The 13463-nt window shown below is 36.8% G+C and overlaps 2 protein-coding genes across 4 annotated transcripts in view; both read left to right on the plus strand.

Moving 5' to 3' along the window:
• Positions 1–13463, plus strand: part of Tmem45b (transmembrane protein 45B) — a 52000-nt gene that overhangs the window by 18712 nt on the left and 19825 nt on the right. The gene's annotated exons all lie outside the window — the stretch shown is intronic.
• On the plus strand, positions 1679–2720 carry LOC104873433 (syntenin-1-like). Its single transcript, XM_033764429.1, is given in 2 exon segments — positions 1679–2075; positions 2244–2720. Coding segments are annotated over 2 exon segments (720 nt in total). The 5' UTR covers positions 1679–1832.

Consider the following 13463-nt stretch of genomic DNA (forward strand, 5'->3'; position numbering starts at 1 on the left):
ACTATCAACACTGTGTGTATTTTCCAAGTGACTTCCTCTGTTTTGGGTTCTTTCATGTAGACACTTTGAATAAAATATATATGGTTTAAAATTATGAGCTGTCCTGGATTTAATCCTCAGCATTGCTGTTTTGTTAAAGAATAACTAGACAGAACAGGCTTTTTGGTAACTTATTATTAAATGTCTGTTGCAGTTTTAATAGGGTCATCAGTTGCTCATTAGAAAGACTCTTGCTGTTGAGAAAAGTCCATTAATAAATTAGATTTATTTACGTAATTTTCTTAACAGTGGAGGCTCTTATTATGAGGTGGTATATTAATTAGTTTGAGATAATTTAAAAAGAGAAACAGATTTCTTGGCTCACAATTTCACAGGTTTCAGTCCCTGATCAGCTGATCCTGTTCCTCTGGGCCTCTGACACCATATCATGGCTAGGGCTGTGATGATGGAAATCACTTACCTCATGACTGGGATGCAACAAAAAACACAGGAGGGGGCTATGGTTGCAGTTTTCTTAAGGGCACACCCTCAAAAGCTGGAGACCTTCCACCAGGCCCCACCTCTTCAGTATTCCACCACCTCCTGATAGCACCAAGCTGGGGACCAATTATCTAACTCATGGACCTCTGGGAGACACTCCACACCCAAGCTATGGCAGATGATTATAATCAGAATTTTGTTCTTGACTCTGCCCTAAACTCTGCTTTGCTGACGTATTTGTGTTTTCTCCTCACCTGAAAAGTGCAAATAAATGTCCTCAAAATTACAGGATAATGAAAGCTTTTTGAACAAGTGGACAACTGATTATTATGGAATAACTATTTACAAGACAGTCTGAATTAGATAGCATTTCTAGTTTTAGATTTTTCAGGAATCTCCATACTGATTTCCATAGTGATTTTACTAGTTCACATTCCCACTAAAAGTATAGATTAGCACTCCCACACATACAGCTTTCCAACATTTATTACTGTATTTGATTTCTTGATGATGGCCATTCTTTTGGGGATATGATAGTATCTGAGGATTGTTTAAACTTGTGTTTCTCTAATGGCCAGTGATGTTGAGCCTCTCTTTTTGTATTTATTGGCTATCTTTACTTCTGTGAAGTGTCTATTTATTTCATTTGCCCATTTTTGATGGGTCCTTTGGGGGGTCTATTTTTGTTGTTGTTCTTTCACCTACATTGTTATTAAGCAGCTAGCAGAACAGAAAGAGGTACTATGCTATTTCCAAGGAAACAAAAAGCTGAGTCAGGCAGAGTTGGTTGTGTTCCAGCATATGCTCAAAAAGAGGCCATCTCAGCTGGGCATGGTGGCACATGCCTGTAATCCCAGCACTCAGGAGGCTGAGGCAGAAGGATCACTGCGAGTTCGAGACCAACCTGGGCTACATAATGAGTTCCAGATCAGTCTCAACTATATAGTGAGACCCTGTCTCAAAAACAAACAAACAAAAGAGGTCATCTCAGTGTTCCTGCTAGAAAGGACAAACTCAGAAAGTATAACAATGGAAGTTTTTGTTTTGCTCTGTTTTTCATTTTGAGACAGGGTTTTGCTATGTAATTCAGATTGCCCTAAAACTCACTGCGTAGCACAGGTTGGTCTTCAACTCACACCCATCCTTCTGCCTCAGCCTCTAACTGCTGATATTATAGGTGTGCACCACAATATCTGGCAAAAAAACAAAAGAAACAAAAAAACATATTCTGCAGCAAAACAATACAATATGACCACCACATAATATACTTCATTACTCACCAGACATTGCATTCCCATTAAAAATCCTGCCTCTTTGGCAGCACCAGCATCAAGTGGAATCCTGTATAGGAAATGTCTCTTGCAGAAATGTCTCTCTATCCATCACTTAAAGATATGAAAGTAGACAAAGCTAAAACTGCTTTTTCTTCAAACCCTGCCAACACAGCAATTTTGTCAGAACCCTCTGCCCCCATCTCACAAGATGGAAATCTCTATCTCAAACCATATCTGGAGCTTTCTCAATACATGGGCCTGAATTTAAATGGGGAAGTACATGCCATGGTCCCTGGAACACCAATTCTGGGGCAATTGGGAGCAAGACCTTCCAGTATAAACTACATGGTGGCCCTGGTAACAGGCAATGATATTGGAATTTGAAGAGCAGAAATAAAATAAGGGATTCGTGAACCCATTTTGTGAAAGAATCAAGATGGAAAAGTTGGGCTCAGGCTTAAAACAGTAGATAATGGTATATTTGTTCAGCTAGTTCAGGCCAATTCTCCAACTTCATTGGTTGGTCTGAGATTTGGGGCTTTAGTCCTCCAGATCAATGGTTAGAACGGTGCAGGCTGGAGTTTTGATAATGCACACAAGGTGCTCAAACAAGATTTTGCAGAGAAGATTACCATGACTGTTCATGACAGACCCTTTGAGCGGACAGTTACCATGCACAAGGATAGTACTGGACATGTTAGTATTATCCTTAAAAATGGAAAAATAACATCCATAGTAAAAGATAGTTCTGCTGCCAGAAAGGGTCTTCTCACTGAACATAACACCTCAGAAATCAAGGGACAGAATGTCATTGGACTGAAGGATTCTCAAATAGCAGACATACTTTCAATATCTGGGACTGTAGTTACCATAACAGTCATGCCTGCTTTTATCTTTGAACATATTTTATGGATAGCACTAAGCATTATGAAAAGCCTCACGGATCACACCATTCCCAAGGTTTAAAAATCTTGGTACAACAGAAACACAGCTGAACTTCTCCAGTTTCCTTCTTTGGCAACTTCTGCATTATGCACCTAGAGCTTTCCTAGAGCCAGGGAACATACACTGCACTAGGACCTTTCTATCTTATATCATGGCTGGGAATCTTAACGGTTTCATCTGACACCTTCTTCAGATTTCAAGATAGTTGTAGCCTTATCCTGGTTTTACACATGTGAAACTTTCAGAAGATGTACTGACTTTCCTAGGATAGTTTCTCTACTGGAAACCTGATGCTTTTATAAACCACTGTGATTAGGATGATGGATGCAGGCTTAGCTTTGTGTGAGACCCAGTCATATTTCTCTTAGGTAATGTATAGTGCTGTTCATATTTAGTTCCATGGTACCTTTGCATTTTTAACACTTCACCATAGTATATTTAGCATGACATAAGTTATACTGGTTTAATTCCATATAAACATTATACAGTATGCAATTTGCAAGAGATGATGCAATTCGCAAGAGATGATTGTGTTTAAATTTTAACTACCTGCACTTAATATGCTTGTCACAGTAACTATGTTAAGAATCTAGAATAAAAGTCAAAATGTAATTATTGCTGCCTTTCTGAAGCCCAGAATATAGTTCTGTATTAAACTGAAATGTACACTAGCTCAGAAGTTTACTGGTACTTCCTGAGCTATAACATAGCTGCTTATAGTTGAGATTTTCTAGTCATTGCATAGTGGAAAATTGTTCTAAAAGTTGCCAGTATCCCTTTCTGAAAAACAAATTACTATATATTTCATGTGAAAATTCTTATACTAGATAGGATAAACTTTGCATTTGTAGATTAAGTGGGATAATAATTTTGGCATTTGAATCTTAACCTGTAGCCTAGCTACTTTGGGATGGCCTTAGATTGTTTTCCTGTTAATCTGTTACTGATTCTTCACTGCAAAAAAAAATGACAGTAACAGTTTGTCTTTCTTTTTTTCTTCATTTTGTTAACGCTATCCAATTAAATGTGTAGAAATTTTTAAAATCCTGCCTCTTTATGATTAGGTGATTTTAAACAGTAATTTTTCTCTTCTCTCTTCCTGGGGTCAGCTTACTTGAGGCAAAGGACTGCAGTTTTTGTCCAAGTAGAGTTCAGCAAGAGACCTACAAAGCCTTGATCTCTCCCCTACTAATACTGGGACTATGTATAAGACCACTGAGAGGAAACTCCTATCTATAAGATACAAAGTCCATTCATCTGTTCAATCATTTCAGTTATTCTTCTCAAGATGCCCTAAGATAGCTATTAATGTCCCTGTTTTAGGACAGGAGTACTGGGATTCAGAAGGGTTAGGGAACCTTTTCAAGGACTTGCCAGCAGAAATGGCAAAACTAGGATTAAACTGAGGTCAGATACTCCATGGTTCATTTTCTTTTATATGACTCACTCTATCCCCCACCCCTAAAGGAAAGTTTAGGAAAATCTAGAAAACAGAATGCACTTGTCCTAATATAACACTAAAAGACTTTTCTAACTCAGCTTTCCCATGTATGAGTTTATATCCTCTGTCAGAAATTCTTGGGCACACAGGACCATAATACCTACTTGATTTGACTTTTAAGTATAGCTTTCTGGTCAGTCCCAATCCAACACAATGTCGAGGTTTAATACATTTCAAGGTTCTACAGAAAATAATGATGCCTGACCCTTCTTGGCAAAGAAGTGGATAGCATAAAGAGAACAGGAAAGAAAGAAAGAAAGAAAGAAAGAAAGAAAGAAAGAAAGAAAGAAAGAAAGAAAGAAAGAAATAGAGAGAGAGAGAGAGAAAGAAGGAAGGAAGGAAGGAAGGAAGGAAGGAAGAAAGAAAGAAAGAAAGAAAGAAAGAAAGAAAGAAAGAAAGAAAGAAAGAAATATATACAGACATAGATATATAGATAGATAGATCTATATATATATATATACACACACATTAAAAAAAAAATAGGGCCAGGGATTTAGTTCAGTGGTTCTGTAAGACCTAAAGTCTCACTTTTATTCTATGAAGCGTGAACAGCCAAAAAGGCCTCTATGATGTTGGGCCCTAATATCCAGCGAGGCTCTGGGAGCTCAACAGAGAAACGAGAAACCCAGGAAGAAACACACCAGGCTAAATGGTAAATAGACCTTTATTAGTCTGGCCAGATGGCACTCCCAGAGCCAGGTGGCTCAGAGAGGCAACTGCTCAGGGACTGAGGTACTTTTTATAAGGTTTTTCTAAACAAAGAGTCAGGGAATTCACAGAACAAGACTGCAAACACATTGCTTATCTTACGCAGGAAATGTTGTAAGGTCAACTTTTGTCAATCATTTGCCCCTGGGTGGGCTGTTAACCAAGGTAGAATTAGCATACGAAGAAACACAGTGTGGCCTATTAGCATGGAGTCACTTTAGCTTATTCAAGTCTTACAATCTCCACTGATCTTAGGTAGAATCAAATCCTTGATTCATTGTTTTATTTAAATTTTTAGTTAAGGGGTCACAGTAATTTGTAAAGGTATTTTTTATATAGTTAAATTGGGGATTAGGGTTTTTGGAGTATAAAAAGTTTTTGTATTTTTATTATCTGTAGGTTCATAAACTCTTAATTTAGAAGTATAATAATTTATAATAGTTTGATATAATATAAGAGTTTATCTAGATTGTAGTTTTTATTTTTTAGTCGTGTGTAGACTCACCAGTTTTTGGTGTCGTGTGTAGACTCACCAGTTTTTGGTGTGGTGAGAGTAGGGTTTTGAGTGTGTTGTTTTGTGGTCTCTTGGAGTCGGAATCCCTGGAATTTTGTTTTATTTTAGAGTAGTGGTAGTTGAGTTTTAGTTATTTTGATAGTTGTGGGAATAACCATAAGTGATTTATATGGATTTTTTCATATAGGTCAGAAAGGGGTGTTTTTAAGATTTATATATGTAGAGAATCTAGATCCTGTAAAAACATCTCAAAAAATTTTTTGTCTTTTTATCTCTAAGTAGTATAAACTTTATATTTTGTCTTGAAGCAGTATTATTTTTTTAATATCTTCTTTTTATTTAGTATATCTAAAAACTAATAATTATAATTTTATGTATGAAATTTTGTAATTTTTAAGTATTTTTATAGAATCTCTTAATAACTTTTATAGAAATTTTATTTTGAAAATTGAGTATTATAAACATATCACAATAGCATATTTAGAATTTAATCCTTTGATGATAACCAATGTAAACATTTTATAACAACATATTTGGTCATGTTTATTGGGGGTATATCTTTTTAGAAGGCATTAGTGAATAAAGACCAGAATAAATTTTTTTGAGTAGTTGTCTTTTTTATTATTAACAGGAGTTTATTTAGATTTGAGTTTATATCTAATTATTTTGACAAAATTTTAACTTATAAAACCAGGTTATAGGAATTAACAAATTATTAGTATCTTTGTTGTCATTTTAATCTAATTGGATAAATACTTTTTAAACAATTGTATAGACACAATCATGTAAGACAATTTGTGAAACTATAATATGTTCAAATGTATTGTAAGACTTGAATAGGCTACAGTGACTCCATGCTAATAGGCCAGACTGTGCTTCTTCATATGCTAATTGCTACCTTGGTTAACAGCCCACCCAGGGGCAAATGGTTTGACAAAAGGTGACCCTAGAACATTTCCTGCATAAGATAAGCAATGTGTTTGCAGTCTTGTTCTGTGAATTCCCTGACTCTTTGTTTAGAAAAACCTTATAAAAAGTACCTCAGCCCCTGAGCAGTTGCCTCTCTGAGCCACCTGGCTCTGGGAGTGCCATCTGGCCAGACTAATAAAGGTCTATTTACCATCTAGGCTGGTGTGTTCCTTCCTGGGTTTCTCGGTTCTCTGTCGTGTTCCCGGAGCCTCGCTGGGTGTTAGGGCCCAGCATCGTGGAGGCCTTTTGGCTGTTCACGCTCCGTGGAGTGGAAGTGAGACTTTAGGTCTTACATATTGGAGGCCCCAGCGAGATACCCAGGCGGGAACTGTAAATCCGGCCGAGATTCTCTTTTGCGGGATCCAGCAGGAGATTCTCAGACACAGACCTTTGAAAGCCTCCGGAGGTAAGCTTTGTGCTGGCGGTTGCAACTGTCTTGTTTGTCAGGATCGAGGTGGCTGACGAGCCGGGAAATCTCCCCTGACCCCGGCCCTGACGAGGACTCCGGGTAGTAGAATCAAAGCTTTTCTTTTTGTGTGGCGCCTGTCTGTCTTGTCAGTGTCTCATCTGTTGAGTGTTAAACTAAATTTGTTCCTAGGGACAAGATGGGAGCATCCAGCTCCAAGACCACCCCAATGGATTGCTTTCTAACTAATTTTAAAATTGTTTTTTATCCCTGAGCAGAAGGATGATTACGGGATTAAATTCTCTCATGGAAAGCTTCGCTCCCTGTGTCAATCCGAGTCCCACCTGAGCAAGCGACTGTCTGCCTCCTTGGAAGGGAAAAGGTGCGTGCCCCCAGGATTTCCTGGGTTCCCTTTCTAGGACGCAGAGGCCGGCTCGTCAATAGTTGAACAGAAAGAAGGAAAATGAATAAAATCATCTGTCTGAATGGTGAGATCCCCTGGGTTGCTCCCTAGTTTGTCTTTGGAAGGGGACCCAGGGAGGGAATGTATTAACTTCTTAGGTGACTGTGTGTGAAAGAGAATTGGTTAGGAGAGTGAATGGGAAGAGCTGGGTAGCTTCCCTTGTACATCAAAAGGAAGGGAGGAGGGCTTATGCTTAAAGAGCCCTCCAGGCAAATAAACAAGGCTGTTTTCTGAAACAGAACCCTGGCACCCCACCCTTTGTCTTGCATTGCATCAGGGGACAAGGGAATATCTAATAGTTATGGGAAATGCTGATGCCAAACCAACTGTTCTGAAGTGCATAATTAAAAATTTTGATACAGATTTTGTGGGGGACTATAAGATAAAACTGCAACCAAAGATGCTTAAAAACTTTGTGAGTTATCATGGTCTCAGCTAAGCCAGACTTGGCCCCAAAGGAAAAAAAAAAAAAAACTCTAGACAAAAGAAAAGTTATCTGCCTTTGTTTTACTTACCTGAGACTTTGATAATGTGGAGCCTCTTGTGCTCTAGGAGCTACTCAAGCTTTTCTGCTCTGTGGTAATCAGCTGCTAGTAAGAACTATTTAGTTTTGTTTGTAAAACACCTGCTTGCTAAATCTGCCATTTTCCTGTGGTAAACTTGTCTCTCAGAAAATGTGACATCGTTACAGGCAAATCCCAGTGTTTCCCCTTTGGAGGAGGTCGAGATGTCTCCCCTCCACTTGAGTTGCTAAGATAGAAGGTATGAAGGAGGTAAGGGTAGAACAAAGTTGTTTAACCTTACTGCACTGGAGGATGCAAATGGGAAAGCATGATGGGACTCAGAAAAAAGATGAAACAGGGCTTACACTCAGATTAACAGAACTAAAATGAGAAAATCTCTAATGGATTAAAATCAGGTAGGAAAATTCTGAAAGACAAAAATATAAGGAAAAAAAAACTGCAAGCCAGAGAAACTGCAATTGTGTTTTGGCAGACATCAAGAGATTTTTACAACAAAAATCAAGTTAGAAAATTTTAACTATTTGATAAATGTATCTTTGTTTCAATTAAAATTAAGTTTAATTGGTGTGCTTTAAACATTTATTGTGCATTGCAAATTTTTGAATTTCAATTATAGGGTTAACTTGGTCTTTTATACTTTGTTGATAAAAACTCAAGGTTAATACTGTTCTATAGATAGCCAGTCAAATTTTAAGATGTAACAATCTTGAAAAAAAAAAAGAACACTTTAAGATTTTAATAGCTGAAGTTTGCTATAGAAGGTTAATAGTAAATGAGACAGAAGAAGATAGTAGAAAAGCTATGGGTAAAAGAAATACACTTTTGATATGAAAAGATTTTGTATGTTTGTCTTGTTAGAAAGATATAAAGAAAGATATACAAGACCAGAAGGCTTAAGTATGTAGAGAAGGTATGTGGAAGTGATTTAACAAAATTATATATATTTGCTTGTTGGTTTCAAGTTTGTTACAGAAGGTTTACTTTTATAATAACAGAGCTTTCATTCCTTTTGATTCTAATTCTATGAGATCTGTTAATTGATCTACCAAAGTTTTGACTAGTGTTAACTAAAAGAGGTTAGGGCTGGAGATTTATTTAGCTCAATGGTGCTGCCACCTGCCTTATAATTCAATTGGTCAAAATACATTTGAGTGTATTATAGTTTCACAAATTGTCTTACAAGTTTGTGTCTGTACAATTGTTTGAAAGGTATTTGTCCAATTATACTAGATTGAAATGACAGCAAGGATACTAATAATTTGTTAATTCCTATAACCTGGTTTTATAAGTTAAAATTTTGTCAAGATAATTAGGTATAAACTCAGATCTAGATAAACTGTTAATAGTAAAAAAGACAGCTACTCAGAGAAAATTTATTCTGGTCTTTTCACTAATGCCTTCTGAAAAGATATACCCCCAGTAAACATGGCCAAATATGTTGTTATAGAATGTTTACATTGGTTATCATCAAAGGGTTAAATTCTAGATATGCTATTGTGTTATGTTTATAGTGCCCAATTTTCAAAATAGGATTTCTGTAGAAAAAGTTATTAAGAGGTTCTATAAAAATGCTTTTGATACCTAATTAGATTAAAGGTTATGAAGTTTCATACATAAAATTATGATTATTGTTAATTTTTGGATGTACTAAATAGGATATTGAGAGAGTATTAATGCTGCTTCAAGAGGCAGGATATAAAGTTTGTGCTGCTTAGAGATAAAAGGACTTAAATTAAAACATAAAAAATTTTTGAGATAAAAGGTTTTTACAGGATCTAGATTCTCTATATGTATAAATCTTTAAAGGCCCCAGAAAGACAGTGATTATTATAGAGTAAAGAGCAAGAGTCAGCATTTAAACAGCTAAAACTAACTCTTTCTGCTGCCCCCCTGTATCAGGGATCCTAAATGTGATCCAGCCTTTTAGTTTGTACCTGACTAAAAGAAATCATACTGCTTTAGGGGTGCTCCTTGACGGAATAGGGCCATAGAATTAACCAGTGATATATTTATCTTAGAGTTTAGATCCAGCTGTGAAGAGATAGTTCCTTTGTTTATAAAGCCCTGGCAGCTGCAGTAATGGCTAATTGAGAAAGCTGACCAGATAACATTAGGAAAAAGTAAATTATTCAGTTTTCCCATGCCTTTTAGAACTATTGAATAACAGGACATTGATGGCTCTCAAATAATAGAGTCACATAATATCAGGCCCTCATCTGTGAAAATTCCCCCCCTTATATTTTGCTCCAGCTAAAACCTTAAACCCTGCTACTTTTTTGCCCTCGGAACCTGGCCCCCTGACCACGACTGCCTCAGGGTCACTGACGAATTGTTATCCAGTCATCTAGATCTGCAGAAAAGACCCCCTGCCTGAGGTTGATTCCTTCCTGCTCAAGGATGGGAGCAACTTCATAGAAAACTGGGTACGCTATGCTGGCTATGCAGAGATGACTCAAGATGAAGTGGTCCAAGCAGGATCCCTCCCCACTGGATGGTCAGCTCAATGAGCAGAGCTATGGGCACTCATACAGGCTCTCCGATGGGCAAAAGGAAAGAGGGTAAATGTTTATACAGATTCCTGGTTGCCACTCGATATAACTATGGCACAGTCTATAAAACTGTGGGCTTCTCACAGCAGAGGGCACTTATTAAAATTAAACAGGATATAATATAGTTATTTGAGGCAATGTGGAAATCTGACAAAATAGCTATAATATTTTTTTAATTCCAAGGTTTGGTCTGCCTCTCTCCATAGGCAGTGACAATGGGCCAGCATTTATAACAGGTTGTAGAGACTTTAGGGCTTATCCAGTATAAAATCACAGGGGTTAAAATTGTGCAAGTATTTAAAAAAATATTCAAGGGTAAATTAAAAATAAAAAAGACCCTGTGATGTTAAAATTTAGAAAAGGACCCCTTTCTGACCTATATAGAAAGGGCCATATGAGTCACTTGTAGTTACTCCCACAGCTATCAAGGTAGCTGAAACTCAGCTACACCACTCTAGAGTAAAACAGAATTCCAGGGAATCCGACTCTAGGAGGCCAAGAGACAACGCACTCAAAGCCCTGCTCTCACCACACCGGAAGCTGGTGAGTCTACGCACGGCTGAAGAAGGAGAACTACAATCTAGATATAGACTCTTATATTGTGTCATACTGTTAAGAGATGCCTTTACAAATTGCTGTGACCCCTTAGCTAAAAATTTAAACAATGAATCAAGGATTTGATTCTACCTAAAATCAGTGGGGATTGTAAGACTTGAATAGGCTAAAGTGACTCCATGCTAATAGGCCAGACTGTGCTTCTTCATATGCTAATTGCTACCTTGGTTAACAGCCCACCCAGGGGCAAATGGTTTGACAAAAGGTGACCCTAGAACATTTCCTGCATAAGATAAGCAATGTGTTTGCAGTCTTGTTCTGTGAATTCCCTGACTCTTTGTTTAGAAACCCTATATAAAAAGTACCTCAGCCCCTGAGCAGTTGCCTCTCTGAGCCACTTGGCTCTGGGAGTGCTGTCTGGCCAGACTAATAAAGGTCTATTTACCATCTAGGCTGGTGTGTTCCTTCCTGGGTTTCTCGTTTCTGTCCTGTTCGTTCTTTGTTTAGAAAAACCTTATAAAAAGTACCTCAGCCCCTGAGCAGTTGCCTCTCTGAGCCACTTGGCTCTGGGAGTGCTGTCTGGCCAGACTAATAAAGGTCTATTTACCATCTAGGCTGGTGTGTTCCTTCCTGGGTTTCTCGGTTCTCTGTCGTGTTCGCGGAGCCTTGCTGGGTGTTAGGGCCCAGCATCGTGGAGGCCTTTTGGCTGTTCACGCTCCGTGGAGTGGAAGTGAGACTTTAGGTCTTACAGTATTTGATCAATTGAATTATAAGGTAGGTGGTAGTATCATTGAGTTAAATAAATCTCTAGCCCTAGAATCTCTTTTAGTTAATACTAGTCAAAACTTTGGTAGATCAATTAACAGATTTTATAGAATTAGAATTAAAAGGGAATGAAAGCTCTGTTACTATAAAAGTTAACCTTCTGTAACAAACTTGAAATTAATAAGTAAATATATTTGTATATATCTTTTTTATATATTTAGGCCTTTTGGTCTTGTATTTTTTTATATCTTTTTAATATGATAAACATGTAAAATCTTTTTACATTAAAAGTATGTTTTTTTATAGCTTAATATTTTTTTCTGTATTATTATTAACTTTTTATAACAAACTTTAGTTGTTAAAATCTTAAAGTGTTTTTTTTTTTGATTGTTATATCTAAAAATTTGGTTATCCATAGAACAGTATTAACCTTGAGTTTTTATCAACAAAGTATAAAAGAGTAAGTTAACCCTATAATCGAAATTTAAGAATTTGTAATGTATAAGAAATGTTTAAAGCACACCAATTAAACTTAATTTTAATTGAAACAAAGATATATTTATCAAATAGTTAAAATTTTTTAACTTGATTTTTGTTGTAAAAATCTCTTGACATCTGTCAAAACACAATTGTAGTTTTTCTGGCTTGTAGTTTTGTGTTTGTTTTTTTTTTTTTTTTCCTATATTTTTGTCTTTCAGAATTTTTTTATCTGATTTTAATCCATTAGAGATTTTCTCATTTTAGTTTTTTTAAATCTGTGTGTAAGCTCTGTTTTATCTTTTTTTTGAGTCTCATCATGTTTTTTCATTTGTATCTTCTAGTGTAGTAAAGTTAAACAACTTTGTTTTATCCTTATTTCTTTCATATTATCTATCTTAGTAACTCAAGTGGAGGGGAGACAGCTCGACCTCCTCCAAAGGGGAAACACTGGGATTTGTCTGTAACAATGTCACATTTTCTGAGAGGCAAGTTTATCACAGGAAAATGGCAGATTTAGCAAGCAGGTGTTTTATAAACAAAATTAAATTTTATTAGCAGCTGATTATCACAGAGCAGAAGTTTGAGGAGTTTTTAGAGCACAGGAGGTTCTACATTATCAAAGTCTCAGGTAAGTAAAACAAAGGCAGATAACTTTTTTTTTGTCTAGAGTTTTGTTTGTTTTTTTTTTCTTCTGGGGGCCAAGTCTGGCTTAGTTGAGACCATGATAACTCACAAAGTTTTTAAGCATCTTTGGTTGTAGTTTTATCTTATAGTCTCCTACAAAATCTGTATCAAAATTTTGAATTATGTACTTGAAAATAGATGGTTTAGTATTAGCATTTCTCATAACCATTAGATATTCCCTTGACTGGTGATGTAAGACAAAGGGTGGGGTGCCGGGGTTTCCATTTCAGAAAACGGCCTTGTTTATTTGCCTGGAGGGTTCTTTAAGCATAAGCCCCCCTCCCTTTTTTTTGATGTATAAAGGAGGTTATCCGGTTCTTTCTATTTATTCTCAATCAATTTTCTTTTACACACACAGTCACCTAAGAAGTTAATATATTTCCTCTCTGGGTCTCCTTCCAAAGACAAATTAGGGAGTAATCCAGGGGATCTCATCATTTAGACAGATGATTTTATTTATTTTCTTTTTTTTCTGTTTTACTATTGACTAGTAGGCCTCTGTGTCTTAGAAAGGGAACCCAGGAAATCCTGGGGGCATGCCTTTTCTCTTCCAAGGAGGCAGATAGTCACTTGTTCCGGTGGGACTTGGATTGACACAGGGAGCAAAGTTTTTCCTGAGAGAACTTAACCCCGTAATCATCCTCCT

The sequence above is a fragment of the Fukomys damarensis genome, unplaced genomic scaffold (genome assembly GCF_012274545.1).
Source record: "Fukomys damarensis isolate Sample0158 unplaced genomic scaffold, DMR_v1.0_HiC HiC_scaffold_16, whole genome shotgun sequence".
Classification (NCBI taxonomy): Eukaryota; Metazoa; Chordata; class Mammalia; order Rodentia; family Bathyergidae; genus Fukomys; species Fukomys damarensis.